This window comes from Podarcis raffonei, chromosome 5 (genome assembly GCF_027172205.1).
Source record: "Podarcis raffonei isolate rPodRaf1 chromosome 5, rPodRaf1.pri, whole genome shotgun sequence".
NCBI lineage: Eukaryota > Metazoa > Chordata > Lepidosauria > Squamata > Lacertidae > Podarcis > Podarcis raffonei.
Genome location: NC_070606.1, coordinates 78134261 through 78156258, shown reverse-complemented (window position 1 = coordinate 78156258; position 21998 = coordinate 78134261). Strand labels below are relative to the sequence as shown.

At 42.8% G+C, this 21998-nt stretch overlaps 1 protein-coding gene across 1 annotated transcript; it reads left to right on the top strand.

Annotated features, from left to right (window-relative positions):
- Positions 1 to 10063: 10063 nt before the first annotated feature.
- On the top strand, positions 10064 to 19606 carry CLRN1 (clarin 1). Its single transcript, XM_053390279.1, has 3 exons — positions 10064 to 10441; positions 16695 to 16874; positions 18041 to 19606. Exons 1-3 carry the CDS (start codon positions 10189 to 10191, stop codon positions 18304 to 18306), a joined length of 699 nt encoding a protein of 232 aa, XP_053246254.1. The 5' UTR covers positions 10064 to 10188; the 3' UTR covers positions 18307 to 19606.
- Positions 19607 to 21998: the final 2392 nt, after the last annotated feature.

Below are 21998 nucleotides of genomic sequence, written 5' to 3'. Positions count from 1 at the left end.
CCCCCACCCCAGCCCCGTGCCTGGGGGGGAAATAAAATTGTTTTCCTTTATTCCCCCCCCCAAAAGTAGGTGCGTCCTATGGGCCGGTGCGTCCTATAGGGCGAAAAATATGGTACCTATTGGCTCTCTCACAACAAGAAGGAAAAACAATGTTGAATTCGGTAGGTCCCACTACACATAGATAAAATACACATAGTTCCCACTTTATGAACATTTTAGAGGTCCATAAAAATCTGTAAATGTTTCTCACGTTGCCCAATATATAAATGCAGCTTGTCTGAGGTGAAAATAAAAGTCACCGAAATACAGGAGAAAGGATCAACTTTATTTCCACTAAAAATGTCTACCCAAAATGTAATATTTAATTATTTCCATTCTGACATTTGCTGATATGAATTATCGCAGTCTCAACAAAGATGTGTGTCAACATTAATTATTCTGCAGGCAAATACAGTTTGTTCTAACCAGAGACTGTTGTGGGGTGAGGAGTGGAGATAATAAAATATAACAAGCATGTGCACTTGATTAAAACATACGATCTGATTTATTCTGTTGAGGAAGTTGTCCCTGAGCTAAATGTTAAGTATACAGTGACCTTGTACTTCTTGTTCTCATCCCTATTGTATGGCATCACTACCAGGTCCTAGCAGTGCAGGAATCGTGTTTGTTTAATAAATGAAGTGTATCTAAAAAGTGGAACTACACTAAGACAGCCTCAAAGCACACAACTTGGGGAGCAGCTCAGATGTATTATCCCCAAAAACTCTGTACCAGGAAAGAATCCAGCAGCTATTTCTTTATTTGGCAGCCAATACAGAAACATAATAACTTATATGCCTTTATAGAGACTATTTTAAATGTATTATAATCTTTGCAGAATACCATGTATGTGTAGAATTGGTATTCATAACTACATAGTTGTTATACAACAACTATTGATACATAGTTGCTATATGCAATATGTTGTTTTTAAGGACATATAGAAACTTCATTCCAGTAGTTCCATTGTACATGTGCAGGCTTCAAATGCCACATAAATTATTGTGGCACTCCATGTACACGTCAGAGCTACATACACCTCTGGCTCTCAGCAAATATATCTGTAGGCCCTCAGTGCAGCTTCTGTAGAGTATGTGGACCTGCAACAAAACGATGCTCAGAGTTGTTGAGTCTGCAGATGCAAGGCAATGTGTCCCGATAGAGCATGGGGAGGCAAACTTAGGCCCGGGGGCCGGATCCGGCCCCATTGCCTTCTAAATCCGGCCCGTGGACGGTCCGGGAATCAGCATGTTTTTACATGAGTAGAATGTGTCCTTTTATTTAAAATGCATCTCTGGGTTATTTGTGGGGCATAGGAATTTGTTCATTTTATTTATTTATTTTCAAAATATAGTCCAGCCCCCCACAAGGTCTGAGGGACAGTGGACTGGCCCCCTGCTGAAAAAGTTTGCTGACTCCTGCGATAGAGCCTACAAGCATGTACAAAATGCAGGAGCCCTTGTGGACAGCACTGCAAAAACCAGTGCATTAACAGTTGGGTGTCCCCTCCCTTGTTTTATAGAATGCAGTAGCTACACAGCTTCTCCCAACACCTCTGGTGGATGTTGATAGCAATGTTGTCTCCATGGTTCCAAAGGCAAAGCATTAATTAACTCAACCAGCACCTGGTGTCTGATATTCCTAGACCTGTTGAAGTCGTGGGAGTTCTGAATGCATGTGGAACTGGTAACGAAGAATCTGGTGAGGTATATTTGAGGAAATGAAATGAGGCAGCACAAGAAGATATGATTGCGGGATTTTTGTGTGTATTCACAAATGCCATTCCCCCCCCCCATCCCATGCTGCCCCATCGATTTATTTCATTTCCTTGCACGCCACTAACCACAAGGACACAGGGTGGGTTACAACTAGTTGCAGCTATAAAACAAGTGTATTTTTAAAATAAAAACAATCAAAAACAATTCCACATATAAAAAGAGTTAAAAAGTAGTTCCAATACAGATGCAGGTGAGGATAAAGATCTCCACTTGAAAGACTTGTTGAAAGAGAGAGGTCTCCATTAGGTACCTATAATGCAACAGAGACTGTGACTTTCTAACAGGGAATACCAAAGGGTAGGTGCTACCACATTAAAGGGCCAATTCGTGTGTGTGTGTGTGTGTGTGTGTGTGTGTGTCTGTGTGTGTGTGTGTGTGTGTGTGTGTGTGTGTGTGTGTGTGTGTGTAAGGAGGGAATAATCTGCACACAACCCTGCTTACCAAATTCAGTCTTCTCTCTCTCTCTCTCTCTCTCACACACACACACACACACACACACAGAGAGAGAGAGAGAGAGAGAGAGAGAGAGAGAGAGAGAGAGAGAGAGAAGGAGAGAGAGAGAGAGTACCCTTTTAAGCATATAGGGGCTAATTCAGAAACCTGATCCATGCCTGAAAAACCATATCCATGCATGTATCACTCTTGTTGGATCAGGGTAAAAATGTATCTAGAACATATGCATGAGAACATATTAATGGGGCCCTGACGTTTACAAATGCTTTTGTTAGCATTGTGAAGCATTTCCACTCCTACCAGAATCAGAAAAGTAACATTACTTATTATGCTGAAGCACACCCCTCAATCCTTGCCTGGCTTCTTTGCTATAAATCCCTATGCTCATCTAATAACATCCTTCAACCAATCAGCGCACAGAGATTTGTATCCTGTACGGCTGAGCAATAACCCATTTAGTCTTCATGCAAATCAAACACTGAGCCAAAAAATGGAAAGCTAAATCACAGGGGAATGGGTTTGCAGTTCTGGGTCAGTAAGTGCCCAACATTCCCACACATCTCGAGTGCCTGAGACAATTCCATGCTAAAATATATGTCAAGAAGCACTGCAAGTTATATAATTTGCCCCCAAATATACCCTTGCCAGTTACTATGGGCTAGACCCTGGAAATATTGCTTACTTTTACTATGGGAACTCACAGTGATAATGTAGCAAACCAGACAGAAACAATACAGCATGATGTGTAAGTTTCTGGATATCACTGATATCAGAAGTTCAGCAACCCCCAAACACATCTTGGTGATTTCACACAACCCTTTACTTACTTACTTACTTACTTACTTACAGTGGTACCTCGGGTTACATACACTTCAGGTTACATACGCTTCAGGTTACAGACTCCGCTAACCCAGAAATATTACCTCGGGTTAAAAACTTTACTTCAGGATAGGAACAGAAATCGGGCTCTGGCGGCGTGGCAGCAGCAGGAGGCCCCATTAGCTAAAGTGGTGCTTCTGGTTAAGAACAGTTTCAGGTTAAGAACGGACCTCCGGAATGAATTAAGTACTTAACCTGAGGTACCACTGTACTTACTTACTTACTTACTTACTTACTTACTTACTTACTTACTTACCGGTATTTACTTATTGTATTTCCGCACTGCCTTTCAGCCAAGGTAAAGTTAAAGGGACCCCTGACCATTAGGTCCAGTCGTGGCCGACTCTGGGGTTGCGGCGCTCATCTTGCTTTATTGGCCGAGGGAGCCGGCGTACAGCTTCCGGATCATGTGGCCAGCATGACTAAGCCACTTCTGGCAAACCAGAGCAGCGCACAGAAAGGCCATTTACCTTCCTGCCGGAGCGGTACATATTTATCTAATTGTACTTTGACGTGCTTTCGAACTGCTAGGTTTGCAGGAGCAGAGACTGAGCAACGGGAGCTCACCCCGTTGCAGGGATTCAAACCGCTGACCTTCTGATCGGCAAGTCCTAGGCTCTGTGGTTTAACCCACAGCGCCACCCGCATCCCTCAGCCAAGGTATTAACATACAAAAGGGGCTAACATTTTATTCCATTCAGTACTCTGTGCTGATGTGCCATTAGAGCGAGTCTCTATCCCCTTTTCATCATAGGGTTAGACTGAGATGAATAGAGAACTGTTACTTAATAAATAAATAAAAATTAGGCTAGACTGGAGAAGCATACCAGAAAGACTGTTTCTAATCTATTAATATACTGGTGATCAATTTGCTCTGATCAAGCAGCAGAAAGGCCTACATGAATGCCAGTTTCCAGGACTCGAGCTAAGAGGCGTGTGAGGTTTTGTGTTCCATGTGGTGAACCAGAAAACTGCATGTTTCCCTAAGTGATTTTTACATGCCATCCCATTAAAATAGAACAGGGATGTCCAGCAGCCTCCTGACTCCCCGCACCCAGAAGGCTTCCAAAAAAAAAGCTCCACGACTTTGGCTCCTTAAAAAAGCTCCACAACTTTGGTAGATCACTGCCAGATTTTTTTCATAGTGGGAGTAGCTCGCAGTCTCTTGGAAGTTGGACATGCCTGATATAGAGGAATGCTGGGGCAAAGGGCATCTTTTGACTCAGGCACTCGTTAGAAATTTTCTCTGGCCATACTTATTTCATAAACTCTACCATAAATAGTTCAATGGAAAGCATCTAATCTGCTTTCAACGAGGCCTGATAATGTGGCAAAACCAATGTTGTGTATGATCTAAAACCTTAAATACAAATGGTCACAGAACAATAAGCACATCATTTGGATACCAGCAGATATAGGCATCTGCTTGGCCATCATGAGAACTGGGCTAGATGTCCCTTTGGTCTGATCCAGCAGAGATTTCCTATGTTCTCAATATTATTTTATATATACAAACCTTGAAGACTCTGGCTGTGTTCCCCTTTCGACCATACACTGCATGGATTGCAGGTTATGTGATTTCCTTTTTAAAATGATTTCCAAAACCTTCATAATGAAGGGCAATATATCAGAGTAAAAATTGTTATATAAGCTTAAAGGCTGCCCTTGACCATGGATTTTATTTCTGAATAACACAGAAAAGTAACGTCACGTGTTTGAGTTTCCTGTCAAACCTTGAGCAACGCTGCAATGCAGAAACCTAATTTAGGAGAGCCACTATTGTTCGTAAAATTGTAGCTTTTGGATTTAGAGCGCCGTGAAATCTCAGCACCTGACAGATTACATAAATATTAATTTAGCTTTTTAATTAGCACATTAAAGGCCTGAATGGGCTGCCTACTGTGCCTGTACAAAGTTTCAGTCACATGGATGCTGAGTGGAATAATTCTGTAATGGGGGCTGCAGACAGTTGATGTTTCAATAGAACCCAGTTTAAGGCAATTAAATAATCCCATTATCTTTAGCTAACTCTTATTTTGTTAGTTCTATTTATCCTCCATGGTAAAAACCAAGCGGGACGTGATAGAAGCGTGTAACAGTTTACATGGTGTGAAGAAAATGAATAGGAAGAAGTTTTTCTTCCTCTCTCCAGACACTAGAACTCTGGGCCATCCTATGAGGCTGAATGTTAGACGACTCGGAACCAACAACATCCATTGCTTCTTAGTGTGGTGCCATAGTTCATAGTTCTTCATGTCAAAGTCCTCTGGGCAGCTAATACAGAATTCAAACAATTAAAATAATGAAATATTAGAGAAAATGATGATGATGATAACAGTAGCATTTCAAACAGTAGCATTTCAGTCCAGGGTTGTAAAGACTGCAGAGAGAATAACTGGGTGCACTCTTCCCACCTTAGATCAATATATGCTGTCAGGTGCCATAAGAAAGCTGCAGAGATAGCGAAGGATAGTACACACCCCGGAAATGATCTCTTTCAGCTTCTGCCTTCTGGAAGAAGGTATAGGGTTATAAAGGCCAGACTAGCCGCCTGAGAAACAGTTTCAACGCAAATGCAATTCTGGTTCTAAACGCAGCATAAGGGGTCTCTATAGTATATTGTATTTTAAAATGGGGTTTCAGAGTTTTTAGGGGTATTTAAAACACAGCAGAAACAAACTGTACCAAGGTCTGGGAGATTTTTAAAAAAGTATTAACCGGTGCCAAAAGTATCTTAATGTAGGCATCATGTAAGCCTCATTGGGGATCAGGTGGGCACTGACTGTTGAATGCTTCCAATGGTAATTAAAAGCATAATGAGCAGACAGGTAACCACCCCTTGGCTGCAGGAAACAATGGGAATCTTGATTTCTTCAAACATGGAAATGAGGCATGTCCTTCTTCACTGTCTGATGAAGGAAATCCTTTCATTTTCCTAGTTCAGATGCTGCGGTATTCCCATTTTCCCTGTTTTGCCCTGATTATATCTCTTCTGAGAGTCTGCTATACAGTGGTACCTCAGGTTAAGTACTTAATTCGTTCCAGAGGTCCATACTTAACCTGAAACTGTTCTTAACCTGAAGCACCACTTTAGCTAATGGGGCCTCCTGCTGCTGCTGCGCCGCCGGAGCACGATTTCTGTTCCCGTCCTGAAGCAAAGTTCTTAACCTGAAGCACTATTTCTGGGTTAGCGGAGTCTGTAACCTGAAGCATATGTAACCTGAAGCGTATGTAACCCAAGGTACCACTGTATAGAGATTCCACACCATACCTTGGTATGATACATTTCACACCTGTCAAGGACATTCACACATGCACACATATGCAATGCCACATGCCTCCATATCTGAAGAAGAATCTGATATATTTGTCCACATATAGTGTAAATTTGGTCCTTTTCTGGTTCACTGTTATACAGTGCTCAGATATTAAATACAATACACATGGACACCAATGTGTATTATCACATATCTCCATGTGCATAAATTAATAGTGCCATTGTTGATTATGGATTTATTGGGGGGAAGCCACACCACCAATAACAACCACCACCTATGACCTTATCTGCACTGGAGAGCCAGTGTGGTGTAGTGGTTAAGAGCGGTAGTCTCGTAATCTGGGGAACCTGGTTCGCGTCTCCGCTCCTCCACATGCAGCTGCTGGGTGACCTTGGGCCAGTCACACTTCTTTGAAGTCTCTCAGCCCCACTCACCTCACAGAGTGTTTGTTGTGGGGGAGGAAGGGAAAGGAGAATGTTAGCTGCTTTGAGACTCCTTAAAGGGAGTGAAAGGCGGGATGTCAAATCCAAACTCTTCTTCTTTTGTATGGAAGTAAAAGGGACGTGGGTGGCGCTGTGGGTTAAAGCCTCAGCGCCTAGGACTTGCCGATCGAAAGGTCGGCAGTTCAAATCCCCGCGGCGGGGTGCGCTCCTGTCACTCGGTCCCAGCGCCTGCCAACCTAGCAGTTCGAAAGCACCCCCGGGTGCAAGTAGATAAATAGGGACCGCTTACTAGCGGGAAGGTAAACGGCGTTCCGTGTGCTGCGCTGGCTCGCCAGATGCAGCTTGTCACGCTGGCCACGTGACCCGGAAGTGTCTGCAGACAGCGCTGGCCCCCGGCCTATAGAGTGAGATGGGCGCACAACCCTAGAGTCTGTCAAGACTGGCCCGTATGGGCAGGGGTACCTTTACCTTTTTAAAAGCACGTCAAAGTGCAAGTAGATAAATAGGTACCGCTCTGGCGGGAAGGTAAACGGCGTTTCCATGCGCTCCTCTGGTTCGCCAGAAGCAGCTTAGTCATGCTGCCCACATGATCCGGAAGCTGTACACCAGCTCCCTTGGCCAATAAAGTGAGATGAGCGCCACAACCCCAGAGTCGTTCGCGACTGGACCTAATGGTCAGTGGTCCCTTTACCTTTACCTTAGTATACTTTAAGCTTCAGAACTGTTTTGTCCTGCTTGGAATTCTGAAAATTGTTCTGTAGTGATACCTGGCTGTAGTGATACCTTGCTTGGCATAAATCCATTTCAATGTCTTCTTAAGGCACAGTGGTGTGCCACCTTTTGGATATACCCTGTAAGTGCAAGCCACGGTGCAAGGTTTTATTTTCAGCATAAAACATAAGAGACGAATACACAATAGGAATAATTCTTTGCCCATTGGCAGAAATAGTTCTGCTACAAGAATGAGTTAGTGGTGCATTTGCACTATTTAATTAAAAGGCTAATTTAATTTCAATTAAATTTAAAATAATGATTTATAATTAATTGATGCCAGGTTTATATGTAGCAGGCTGAGATGCCTTGGCCCTGCCATCATCAACCACCTCTCATCCTTACAATATGCAGCAGTAGCCTTTCAGGGAGGCTGATACAAGCTTGCTAAGATGGTGGAATAATATAATGCTTCGTCACATTGTGCTAGCATAGTTGATGGTGCACTTAAGCATTCATGTCCTTCGTGTAGCAACGTGTAACTAAGAAATATGCTGTTAGGAAATTAATTTGATTTGGAACATGCATGCGTTAAACAGGTGTGTGCCCCTGTTGCAAAGATCCTGTAGCACTTTTTAAAAAATCAGACCTATACCCATCTTTCCTCCATGGAGCACATGACAGCACACAAAATTCTCTCCTGCCCCCAACCCATTTGTTCCTCACAACAGTCCTGCAAGGCAGGTTAGACTGAGAGAAAGAGAGAGGCTTCCTTATGGTGGAAATTTGAACCTAGATCTCCCCAGTCTTAGTGTAATATTCTAATCATCATACCCCATTCTCAGTTGTAACAAGATATTTACAATGATAGAACTATCTATGAGAGCCAGTGTGGTGTAGTGGTTAAGAGCGGTAGACTTGTAATCTGGGGAACCGGGTTCACGTCTCCGCTCCTCCACATGCAGCTGCTGGGTGACCTTGGGCTAGTCACACTTCTCTGAAGTCTCTCAGCCCCACTCACCTCACAGAGTGGGGGAGGAAGGGAAAGGAGAATGTTAGCCGCTTTGAGACTCCTGAAGGGGAGTGAAAGGCGGGATATCAAATCCAAACTCTTCTTCTTCTTCTTCTTCTTCTTCTTCTTCTTCTTCTTCTTCTTCTTCTTCTTCTTCTTCTATGGACCGGATCTAGAAAACACACAAACTGTGAACTACACCATTTTCAGCCTGCTTAAAGCCACTTTCTAACCACAGCCAACATCTGAACATATTTAATGAAGCCATGTGCTTTAAAAAACAAAAACAAAAAAACCCACAACAGCCAAATTCATAAATACCTGAATTTACATGCACTTCAACAGAACCAAAGTACAGTATTTGGAAGCAAAGCACCAATCAGAATGATTTACCGGTAAGTGCTTTGTGGCAAGTAAAGGTAAAGGTAAAGGACCCCTGACAGTTAAGTCCAGTCACGAATGACTCTCGGGTTGCGGCGCTCATCTCGCTTTACTGACCGAGGGAGCCGGCGTTTGTCTGCAGATAGTTTCTCTGGTTCATGTGGACAGCATGACTAAGCCACTTCTGGCGAAACCAGAGCAGCGCACGGAAACACCGTTTAGCAGTATAGTAATTGTCTCATCTACCCTGTCTAAATACACCAGCTACATTTCAGCCACATTTTAAGAATAAAAACGATGAAGTGTGCACACTGGTTGAGGGGTTGGGGGGGGGGCTTTTGCAGTTATAGATTTCCTGAGTTATATACAATAACATACAATAGATAGATAGATAGATGATAGATAGATAGATAGATAGATAGATAGATGATAGATAGATAGATGATAGATAGACAGAAATAGGTAGTTGATAGATGATAGATAGATAGATAGATAGATGATAGATAGATGATAGATAGACAGAGATAGGTAGTTGATAGATGATAGATAGATAGATAGATAGATGATAGATAGACAGAAATAGGTAGTTGATAGATGATAGATAGATAGATAGATAGATGATAGATAGATAGATAGATGATAGATAGACAGAGATAGGTAGTTGATAGATGATAGATAGATAAATAGAGATAGATGATTGATAGATGATAGATAGATAGATGATAGATAGAGATAGATAGATGATAGATAGATAGATAGATAGATAGATGATAGATAGATAGATAGATAGATAGATAGATAGATAGATATAGATAGATAGACAGATGATAGATAGATAGATAGATAGATGATAGATAGATGATAGATAGATAGATAGATAGATAGATAGATGATAGATAGATAGATAATCTATATCTGTACTGATATCTCCCAAATGAAACCTTGCACAACTTCTTTGCAAAGTTGCTAACTTAACTGGAGAGCCATGTCTGTTTCTGGAATTTTCAGCTCACCCAATCAGACAAAGGGCTGTTTAGAAAGCGGGGGGGGGGGGGGAGAGAGGCATTCATCAAATTACACTGAGGGTTCCATCTGTTATCTTAAACCTTTGTTCTCAAGTGACACAGAGAGGAGATGGTGCAAAACACACTTTGCTAAAGGTTTTATTTGAGGCTGCAATTTCCAGGTTGTTTGTTTGCCATCCAGGATTATATATGCCAGCCCAACAGAAGAAAGTGTTATTCTGTGTTGCTGGCGTGCTAAGTTTTGCTTGTGCTCTCAGTATTGCAGCAGCCATCGGAACTCAGCTGTGGCTCAGAGGAAGAATACTCTGTAAAACTGGAGCGCTGCTTGTCAATGCTACCGGCCAAGAATTAGAGAAGTTTATTGGTGAAATTCAGTATGGACTTTTCTATGGGGAGAGGGTTAGACAATGCGGGCTCGGAGGGAGACCTTTTCGGTTTTCATGTAAGTAACAATGACATCTGAATTATTTAATGCTTTAGTGCATGCTATCGTGGTCCGACAGATACGTACAAGAGCATTCTCCTGTTTCTTCCAAAAGATGCGCTAGTGGAAGATGTGAAATTATGTCACCATAATATACATCATGTGCTTCTTCTATCAACATGTATTTACTGTTATAATAGCTTGCTAGTTGAAAGAGCAGTCAGATCCTGTGCACGTCTTCTTGGGAGTAAGGCCCACAGAGTTTTGTAGGATTCCCTTTCAAGAAAGCTTGCATGGCATCATAGCCTTAATTTTTCAAACTCTTTTCCAATACTGTGCTTTGGTGTCTCTTTTAATTATTGTTGTTATTTCATCAATTCTTATTGAATTATTGTCATTTTAATATTAATGAAATGAGTGGGAAAGAAAGAGAACTATTGTAAATACTTGTTTGTGTTCTGGATATGCAGACTGTGAGAAATCAGCAATCCTCTGCATGTTTACTCCAAAGTAAGTCAATTGAGTCTACTGGGACTTATTCATCAGCTAAAAATCTAAATGCCAGAGTCCAGTCTTATACAGGTGTACTCAGAAGCAAGTCCAGTCGAGATCCAATAAGCTTACTTCTAAGTAAACGTGCATAGGAATACAGCCTCACTTGCTCGACTAATCATTATTATCCAGGATTGGCAACTGCAGAGTTGCATAGGATGAGTGTTTTGCAGTTCATCTGTTTACCTTCTAGGAGTAAATAATGTTAAAATGGTCAGTCATGCACTTGATTTATGCATAGCACCATATTAAAAAGAAATAATGGTTATCTGGAGAAGAGATCATAATATGCCACCTAACATTTATTTTCTTACCAGAAACAATTTGCAAGTAATCTGCAGAGAGACATTGTGGCTTGTGTGAGTCATTTCTGGTGCACGTCCTGAACTGCAGACATGAAAATGATTGACTGTGCAGAGGAAGTAGACCAAATTCATTTTGGATATTATTGAGAATTGCTTCCTCTAATTGCATTCTATAGTAGGCTTTAGCAGTTCTTGAGACCTCTCTGAAAATCCTGCTTATCATTGCTTCCCGCTCCTGTCACCCTGTAGCAGCATGAGTAGGAATTCTCAGAATGACTTGCTAAAGAATCTAGGAAGCACTAACCAAACTTTGTTTATTAAGATGGTGGAGCTGGAAGAATGCTTAGTACATAGTCCATTCCCATGAGTTAGTGCACATAGTATTATGAGAACAGTCTGTATGGAGGCTTGGACTCCTCATGTACCCGCTTCCTTCCTCTGGCATGATTGCAAGTTGCTCAGAAGCTTTCGCTTCTATTCCAAATTAATCATATGTTGGCACATCGTCTGAACCCTATATTTTGCCTAATCTTAATAGTTAATGGTAAGAAGTTGGCATCATAAAACATAGCTTGAAGTTGGCTCGATTCCACTAACCACAGTTAAGTTAGAATACAGTTTATCAGGTGCAGGTAATGCAGTTTCGAAAGAAAAGCTTCTGAATTCCTCCTAACAGCTAAGTCACAGGGGGGAAATCAACCCACAATCTAAACCAGGGGTCCCCAAACCAAGGCCCCTCGGGCCAGATAAGGCCCAAGGGACTTGTTTATCCGGCCCGCAGCGACCCCCACCGCCCGCTCTTACTTGCGCTGCGTGGCTGTCCACTTCCGGATCAGAGGAGCACCGGAAATAGCTTGTGCGCATGTGCAAGCGTTATTTGCACATGTGCAAGTGTTATTTGCAGTGCACATCCAGGTCGGAGGAGGCCCATGCACATGTGCACAAGCTATTTCCGGTGCTCCTCCAACACAGAAGTGTGCCGGAAATAGCGTGTGCGCACATGTATGGGCACGCGTCCCTCCACCCTCTGGCCTACCTCGTGATTGGCGCTGGAGACACCGGCCTGAGGCGCAGTAAGTTTGCTGACCCCTGATCTAAACAGGTGGCAGTCGAGAGCTTGAACATTTGAACACTGGGGAAGCTATTCTTCATTGAAAATATAATTGTTGGAACATATCCTTATTCCCACCCCAACCCCAAACGCTATGAAATATCCATCCCATGTGAGGGTTTTGCAAAGGGAGGTAAGTGGATCTGGTGCAGTTAACATGCCATAACTGTCCTCCCCTGTCCTGCATGTCCCCACTTCACGCATGTTCCCACCTGGGAACACGTGTGATGAATGCCAAGTGAAAAACCATGAGGAAGCTGGGTTGCATCAGTCTACTTCCTGGCATACCACGAGAATAATGTGAATAGACCTCCCCAGGCAATTGTTTGCAGCCTTGTTTAGATAACATATCCACCCACAATCAAAGCAAAAAAGAGGGCGGGTATGGGGTCATTCCCACTGGTCCACTCAAACACTCTACACATTGATCAGTTTACCTGCACAGAGAGCAGATGCATTCAAGTTCCACACATAAAGATGACTTGATCAACACACAGAAATCAGTGGCGAGTCAGAAGCACGACTCAATTCTGCCCACTCACCCCATATTGATTGTACAGTACTTGTGTCATCTGCCTTTTATGATGGAAAAAGGAGTTTGCAATTATCTATTTGGTGCCAGAGCAGAGCTCTGTGATTAATCCGGGGACAGAGAAAAATAATGGCAGTCTGAAATAGCAGTCATATTTACTTTGAATGAACTTACTTTCTTTTTTTTTTACACCTAGATGGAATTTATTAATGTTATATAATGTCTAGTAGCTTAAAGGCAGCTGCTTCCAATACAAGATTCAGTCTGCTGTGTAATTACTAGGAAACATTGGCTGTTGTTCACTGCAATCCTCAAGGAAACTCTCTCTCTAAATGGCTATAAATGTCTTAGGAAATTTTACCATTTACAGTAGATGTGTTTGCATTTTAATGCATTGAAGCACAGCATGGCAAGGCTAAGAAGAAAGGATTAAATCATCTGCCTTGTTTTAGTCCTGCGTTTGCGCCCATTAAATGCTCTCCCTGTTGGCCGCTATATCTCTTTTAATTGTAAAATGAATTTGCTCTGCCTGTAAAAACCCATTCAGGCTCAGGAAAGCCTTCTGCTTCATTTGCTCTGGCTCTTGTCTGTTTCTGGGTCAGCGGTTCATTTTCTAAAGGCCACTGGCATGCAGATTCAATGCTTATAATGAAGGTCTGTCTTCTCTTCCAGGGCAACATTGCTGCTGCATTAATTTTATCTGGTAGTCACCTATAAAAGTTTAATGATATGTAAAAAGTTCTGAATGTCGCTATTGAGGGAAACAGCCTGGACGACCCACTGTTGTGTGTGGCATGGCAATAAGCATGACAAAAGCTGCTTCTGATACACAGTGGTACCTCGGGTTAAGAACTTAATTCGTTCTGGAGGTCCATTCTTAACCTGAAGCTGTTCTTAACCTGAGGTACCACTTTAGCTAATGGGGCCTCCCACTGTCGCCACGCCAGCACTGCATGATTTCTGTTCTCATCCTGAAGCAAAGTTCTTAACCCGAGGTACTATTTCTGGGTCTGTAACCTGAAGCGTCTGTAACCCGAAGCGTCTGTAACTCGAGGTACCACTGTATATAAAACCAAATCTGTGCTGGAAAGAAGCAAACTCAATCTTGCAACAAGGGAAAATGAGATTTGCAAGCTGTGTAAACGGTTCACATTTTTGCACAATGTGCCCTTGCATGTGCTTACTCACAAGTGAGCACCATTGTGTTTTATGATGCTTACTTCCTAGTAGGTGTGTTTAGGACTGCAACTTTACCGTGCAATCCTATGCATGTCTACTCAGAAATAAGCCACGTTGCAATCACGTGCTAGTGACGAACAGGGGAAACAAGCTATGTAAGGCAGTGGTGTCCTTTCTCAAGTTGTTTGTTTGTCGGCAGAATTTACAACCCACCTCTCATCGTACATGAGTAATAATAATAATAATAATAATAATAATAATAATAATAATAATAATATATTTATATCCCGCCCATCTGGCTGGGTTTCCTAAGCCACTCTCTGCAGCTTCCAGCAAAATATTAAAGTACAATAATTCATCAAATATTAAAAGCTTCCCTAAACAAGGCTGCTTTCAGATGTCTTCTAAAAGTCAGATAGTTGTTTATTTCTTTGACATCTGGTGGGAGGGCATTCCACAGGGTGGGCGCCACTACCGAGAAGGCCCTCTGCATATAGGCCCTATAACTTCGCTTCTTGCAGTGAGGGAACCGCCAGAAGGCCCTCGGCACTGAACCTCAGTGTCCAGGCAGAATGATAGGGGTGGAGACGCTCCTTCAAGTATACTGGGCCAAGGCTGTTTAGGGCTTTAAAGGTCAGCACCAACACTTTGAATTGTGCCCAGAAAATACTGGGAGCCAATGAACTTGCAGCAGGACACACCAATGCAAAATACAATGCACCGTAAAAACAACAATACATTAAGGGTCATATCCAGTACTGGATGAAGGGAGTTGTGCCCATGCAACATTTCCCCATCTCTCCTCTCCCCGTGCAACCCCAAAATCTGCTTTGGAGGGTCCTTCACTTTTGTATGTGGGGATGCAGCAGGGAGCAGTGAGGAGGGCAAAGTTCCATCGCTCAAGTCTGTTACACTAGTGGAACAGCAGGGTTGGATATAATCCTATATTTTAAATTACAACTATCTCCAACTCTAAAGTATATCAGACAAATACATAGTCAAATATTTATCAGGTACATAATGGCCCTTTCAGAATTTTATTTATTTGTTTGTTTTAATCTAATTCGTCTCGGCCTGGTTGAAAAGGAAAGCTTTTAGCTGGGGCCAAAAAATAATCAAAGTTGTTCCCAGCCAAACCTCAGAGGGTAGGGTGTTCCATGACCAATGAGGTGTTATTGCTTAGAAGTCCCACTGACATGCTACAGATCTCATAATCTACTGCAGCTGACCTTATATAGGATTATACCTGAGATGCCCCTTCAAATACCTGGGTCTAAGCCATTTGAGTCTTTATACTAACACTTTGAACTTGGCCCAGTGACATGTTTTTTTACAAGCTTATTTTAATGAACTTTGCTGTCATCGTCATCAACATTTCTTATTTTACAAATATTAAAACCTACAAAACAAAAGCCAAAAGTTGAAATTATCTGTGCTTTTCTACTGTCTGCTAGAACCGACACCTGTCTCAAAGAATTAAAAAACAACACAACCCGAGAGTCTCTTTTTGAAATTTTTTTTCTTATGTTTGTAATTAATACACAGTACATAGCCTTTCCATTTCCCATTGGCTAATTGCAACCACTGAGCAAGAAGGAAGCAATGGTCATATTACAAATAATCAACAAATTGGATTGGATTGAATCAAGCAATATTGGATGGCTCTGATATGCCGACTGCATTGCCTGCCACAAACCCACTTGCTAGCAATTTACATTTTACATGGTAGATAAAATTTATTTGAAGTGCCTACAGAGCTTTTTCTCAGCATGCTCCAGCCACAGCAAGGCAGTTCAAAGGAGTATTAGCACTGGCTTAATCATACCCCCATGGAGTGGGAGCATTTACTCTGCATTCAATGATTCGTTTTGAAATATCTACTGTCACTAAACTGTGTAGAAATATTTGAAAATTGCCCTGTGGTAGCAAGCCTAGTTCGCAATCCACTCTGAATACATTCATGTTTAAATGTTTAAGCCCCATGCTGGGCCAAACCGGAGACACACTTTGGGGGCGGGGAAGTATAAACCACCACCACACAAACAATTCCTATGAAACGTGCCCCACATTTAGCTTCCTACAAAGGGCACATTTCCTTCATTTTGATCAGGTGTGTGTCAGCTGACCCTGGAAGGCCAATCCTTGGCCATCCAAGCCTTTCTGCTTTGCCTTAGTCAAACTTGCTTGTTGCACTTGGCCTGTTACCACACCTACTCAAGTCTATTCCTAAACCCAGGCAAGAAGTTCTCGGTCTTGACCCAATATTGAAACTGGATGTTTTATGAGCCCTTCTTTAACTACCCTGCCTTCCGGAATATCACCGTAAGCCTAACTTGCAAGGATCATTCTGATACTTTTGCTTCTCAGAAAATTATTATGTATTGGGCCATAAATGTAGACATTGGGTCCTGCTATTATTTCTTTGTTAAGTGTTTTTGAACAGTTCTTCTCACCTTATCAGTTTCTTTCATCTCCCAATGATAAGCATGTTTCATGGCACCAGGGTCCTGTTTTTCAGAGATGACAGCTTTGCCTGATTCCTGCAGTAATTCCATTCTCTGTCTTTTGTTCTTTTGTGTGTGTGTGTTTTAGTTTTTCCAGATTTGTTCAAAGTTATCCCTGCGAGTATCCATGTGAGTGTTATCCTCTTCTCTTTGGCGTTGTTAGTGTTTGCCCTGATTGAGACTGGGTTCTTCATGTACAACGCATTCGGCAAACCCTATGAAACACTGCATGGTCCGCTAGGGCTGTACCTGTGGAGCTTCATCTCATGTAAGTGTTCCAAATGTAATGCCGTGGTTAAGTTTGTCAGAGCCTGGGATGAAAGAGTGGTTAAGCAAAGTATCCCTTACATTTTGTGGGCTCTTGTGGGCCAGCTTTGACTGATGGGCGGGACAACCCACCTGTCAATCATCTGGCATCACAACACCAGATGATTGGCACCTGTCCAAGTCCCTTGCACAGTGCTTCCCAAGTGCCTAACCGCCAGCTGGCTGCTGGGTGATTGGGAACCATAGTGCAAGGGGATTTGCCAGCATATGCTCAGCAGAGGGTTGGCAAAGCTACTCTCTGCAGGGATCATCTGCTCAGTTGCATTGCCCATGACAAAGCCAGTTGTGCAGCTGATTCAGCCATGTCTCTATGTGCCTCACATTTGATATCACCTGTGATGTCAGGTGTGGGGCAGGTGGGTGTGGTTTGGTAGAATGTCCTCATGGGTCAAATTGGGACACGTGCTGGGTTTAAATTGGCCCGTGGTCTGGAGGTTCCCTGCCCCTGCCTTGCATTTTGCCTGTTTTCACCTCTTAACACTGAAATATTAACACAACTAGGGAAATTTCCTCCCATCATTTTGATGTGATTTCTTCTCATTGCACTCCCATTTGAGGCAATCTGGTTACCTACCACATTAGGTATTAGTGGGTAGCACTGTGGTCTAAACCACAGAGCCTAGGGCTTGCCGATCAGAAGGTCGGCAGTTCGAATCCCCGCAACAGGGTGAGCTCCCATTGTTAGGTCCCAGCTTCTGCCCAGCTAGCAGTTCGAAAGCACGTCAAGTGCAAGTAAATAAATAGGTACTGCTCCAGCGGGAAGGTAAACGGCATTTCTGTGCGCTGCTCTGGTTCACCAGAAGTGGCTTAGTCATGCTGGCCACATGACCCGGAAGCTGTCTGCGGACAAACGCCGGCTCCCTCGGCCTATAGAGTGAGATGAGCACGCAACCCCAGAGTCGTCCACAACTGGACCTAACGGTTAGGGGTAGCTTTACCTTTTTTTACAACATTAGTTATTGAAGTAAACCGTGGTGCACCCCACAGAAGAGATATACAAAGCTTTGTAACTACTGAAATGCAAAGAAAACAGAAATACTGCCCCGTTGTGCAAAGGTCCGTTAGAAAACTGTCAAAATGCTAATTTTGGATTTTCTTCTTTTTCAGTTTCTTGTGGCTGCCTCATCATGATACTCTTTTCATCAGAAGTGAAAATCCACCACCTCTCAGAGAAAATAGCTAATTATAAAGAAGGGAGCTTTGTTTTTAAAACTCACAGTGAGCAATTTGCAAATTCATTCTGGATCATTCTGGTGTGCTCATTGGTACACATTCTGAACATTTTGCTAATACGCCTTGCTGGATTTGAGTTTCCTTTTTCAAAGTCGAAAGATTCAGAGACAGCAAATGGAGCAGTCGATCTAATGTACTAGACAGGTTTTGAACCATGTTTAATGAAAATGATTCATCATGACCTTTTCCCCCAAGATACCAAATGTAAATGGGTTTAAAGGCTGTTTTTTTAAAAAACAAACAAACAAACAAACAAACAACAAACATGTATTTGTATATTGTGAGCCAGAGACATTTACAGAGATATACCAGCACAAAAAAGGAATTAAATAATATCAATAAGAGTTACCGTATGTGGCTTGCAGTAGGTGATAACTTGTCACTAGGAAGCTATTGAGTTGGTTTAGATGTAATGTCAAGCAATGGTTTGTGATAACTGTAGTTTAGATTCCTAATGAAGTTGTGTGTTCCAGATACAGAGATAACTCATGTGGGATTCCTTTTTTCTCACCTTTCCTGAGAATCCCTGGGTGCTTTCCCAAACAACCTCAAAGGTTGAGCATCATCTCAAACCATGATTTGTTGGTTCGCATGCAATGCCAAGCTGGTTTGCACAAACTGAGATGTGCAAGCCATCTCTAAACCATGGCTTGCAGACCCTGTTATCAGATCCTAGTTTGCCGGCCACTCACAAACAATGGTTTGCCCAATGGCGTTTGTTTAGACATCATGGCAAACCATTGTTTGGCATTATGTCCATGCCATCCCATTGTTTTCTTCCAAGGTCTAGAACCCTACAGGAATGAATTAGTGCGATAAAAGCAAAAACTCAAAACTTAGGCAGCCGTTTCAGCAGAAGAGGACAGCATGTGCTTTCCTCACGCAATCATGCAAAGAAGATGGTGTTCTAGAAGTATTACTCTTAAAAATATGTGTATCAGGACAAGAATAAGAAGTTGACGTCTCCCCTAGAAAATTGGAATAAGGGCACCTTCGTGAAAAGGCACTAACTTTAAAAGAAACTGTATTGGCAGCAACGAAGTTAAATTTTAGTCACAGAAAAAGAGTTGTATTCACAGTAGGACCCCTTCTACGAGCTCACCTCACGTTCCACGAATGGAAGCTCCTTCCATTCACAGAGTGGAAAGGTTGGGTGCCAGCCTATATTTTTTACTTATATGGAGTGGATTTAGATGCAAATTCCAGGTTTGCAAACTTTACCAAAGATGCTGCTCAGTGTGTTTAATATCAAGTATTTGAAGAGCTGATTCCAAACGTAGCACCTAAAATCTAATCTAACATTGTGGTGTTTTTGTGCTTGTTTTGTAATGCTTTTATTTTGTTTTTCACTTTTATAAGCTTCAGTTTTAGAAATACAGGTCTGATCCTCCTGGTGTGCAAAGTGGTACTTCAGACAATAAATACACCCTTCCCCTGGTTCTTCCATAGCACTTTCAAGTGATTGTCGGGGGGACATGGCATGAAGAGAAAGAGAAGAAGAAAACTAATCTGTGCAGGAATTTCTTATAACTTACTCCAGCCTTTTGCAGCCTGCTGCTCTGCAGCTGTTTTAAACTACAGCCCCAGCCAGCAGGGTCATGGTTAGAGTGATAAGAGTTGTAGTCAAAGCATTTAGTAGGCAAAAGGGTGAGAATGACTGGTTTATTCAGTAATTTATCGCTACATTTGGTATTTCTGAGTAACAAAACACTCTGCCCATAACATCATGAGAATGTAAACATAAGAATAGTCTGCTGGATCAAGCTAATGGTACTTCTAGTCTAGCATTCTCTTCTCGCAGTGTCTAGCCAAATACTTTGCCTCTTCTGTTTCTTCTATTTCCTGTGTAATAAACAAAATCTACACTTATTCCCTTATGGGGGACACAAGAGCCCTTATAGAGTCCTTTGAGGGTTCTCCATCGGTTGAAGAAAATAACAGAGGCCAACCAGAGAATATTGAGAAGCAAAGCAGCTAGTAAGCCTGATCTTTATTAAAGCTATTGCAACAGGGTGCTCCCCTCACACGCAGGAAAGGGGGAAGACCCAGGACCAAGGTGTGCCTGCCCTTATATAGACATTTTAAATTCCCTGCCCTGGAGCTCAAGACCACCCCTCCATACATCATACATACATCACAGAAGGGGTGTAACCCAAGACCACCACCCCCACAAACATCATACCTACATCACAGAAAAGGCAGTCTACAACAGAAATTTGAATGTTTTTCCTGTCTGCCAGGTTATCTGATAATGCCTTATCTGATTGCCTTTCCTGGTAGTCTGGCCATTCCTTTGAGATGGTGATTACCCAATTCCTGAGACAATGGGAAGGTTCCCTCACCCCCAACCTCCTTGCAGAGAAAGCATTTGGTCAGTTTGGGAGTCAAAATGGTTTCAGGGTGCTCTTTCTGTGCTGCTCCAGACATGTGGTCCACATATATATGTACGTGCTTGGTTGGTACATTTATTATATATAAAAAACCTTAAATTTTTTATTTCACCTGCAATTGGCACTGCTCCCAGTATGTGTATAGGTAGCAAAATATATGCACAGCCACATATTCCCATATCATAGCATCATTTTTTTCGGACACGTCAGGAGCAAGTCGGCAATAACTCAACAAGTGTCGGTGAAGTTAACAGATAGTTCAAAGAAACCAAATGGCTCAGGCCTACTGATCAGAGCAACTCTTCCCAGTAGGTCTTGCCCCAGTGGGGCAGTTGTGAGAACTGCCTTCCCACTAACTGCAGAATTCAAGGGGTGCCTCTGTGGGCATCATTTCTCCCCCTCCCCTGCCAGTAGCACCAGAGTAGTGAGGAGAAGTTATTGTGGCAGCTTCCGGGTTCTGGCGAGACCTTATGAGAGCCCTGCAAAATGTCGCAAGACCACCACGAGATTTTGCAGAGCCTCTGGACACCTCCGTGAGATCTCATGGGGCTCCTGTGAGATCTTGCCGAAACCTGGAAGCCATCGCCCCACAACCCTGGTAAGTGAGGCTTCATTAGGGGTGGCCAGTGTGCACACAGGGCAGTACCTTACTGTTTTGCCTCAGGCTGCAGAGTGGGATGAGCCAACTTCAGGGGTAGTTCCCTATAGGTAAAGGTAAAGGGACCCCTGACCGTTAGGTCCAGTGGTGGACGACTCTGAGGTTGCGGTGCTCATCTCACTCTATAGGCTGAGGGAGCCAGCGTTTGTCTGCAAACAGCTTCCAGGTCATGTGGCCAGCATGACTAAGCCGCTTCTTGCGAACCAGAGCAGCACATGGAAATGCCGTTTACCTTCTCGCCGGAGCGGTACCTATTTATCTATTTGCACTTGACATGCTTTCGAACTACTAGGTGGGCAGGAGCTGGGACCGAACAACGGGAGCTCACCCCATCGTGGGGATTCGAACTGCCGACCTTCTGATCGGCAAGCCCTAGGCTCTGTGGTTTAGACCACAGCGCCACCCATGTCCCTTAGTTGCCTCTGTAACTTTAGACTGGACTATTGCAATGCACACTATAGTTCCCTATAGAGTGCATTGCAATAGTCCAGTCTAAAGTTACTGAGGCCTGTACCACAGTGGCCAAGCTATCCCTGTCAAGTGCACCAGCCGAAGCAGGAATAAAGCACTCTTGGGCACTCAAAACAGGAGCCAGCCCTGACCGCTTCAGCAGATGCAGGTTGTATTCTGCAAAAGATTATTCCACCACAAAAATCTGAGGTGAAGTTTGAAACGGCAGTCCCATTGAAACTTGTTCAGGCGGAAGATGCTGCATAAATGTAAATTGATAGTACCTATTTGAAACAATTGTTTACTTATTACTGCATAGCTTGGTGTGAGCTCA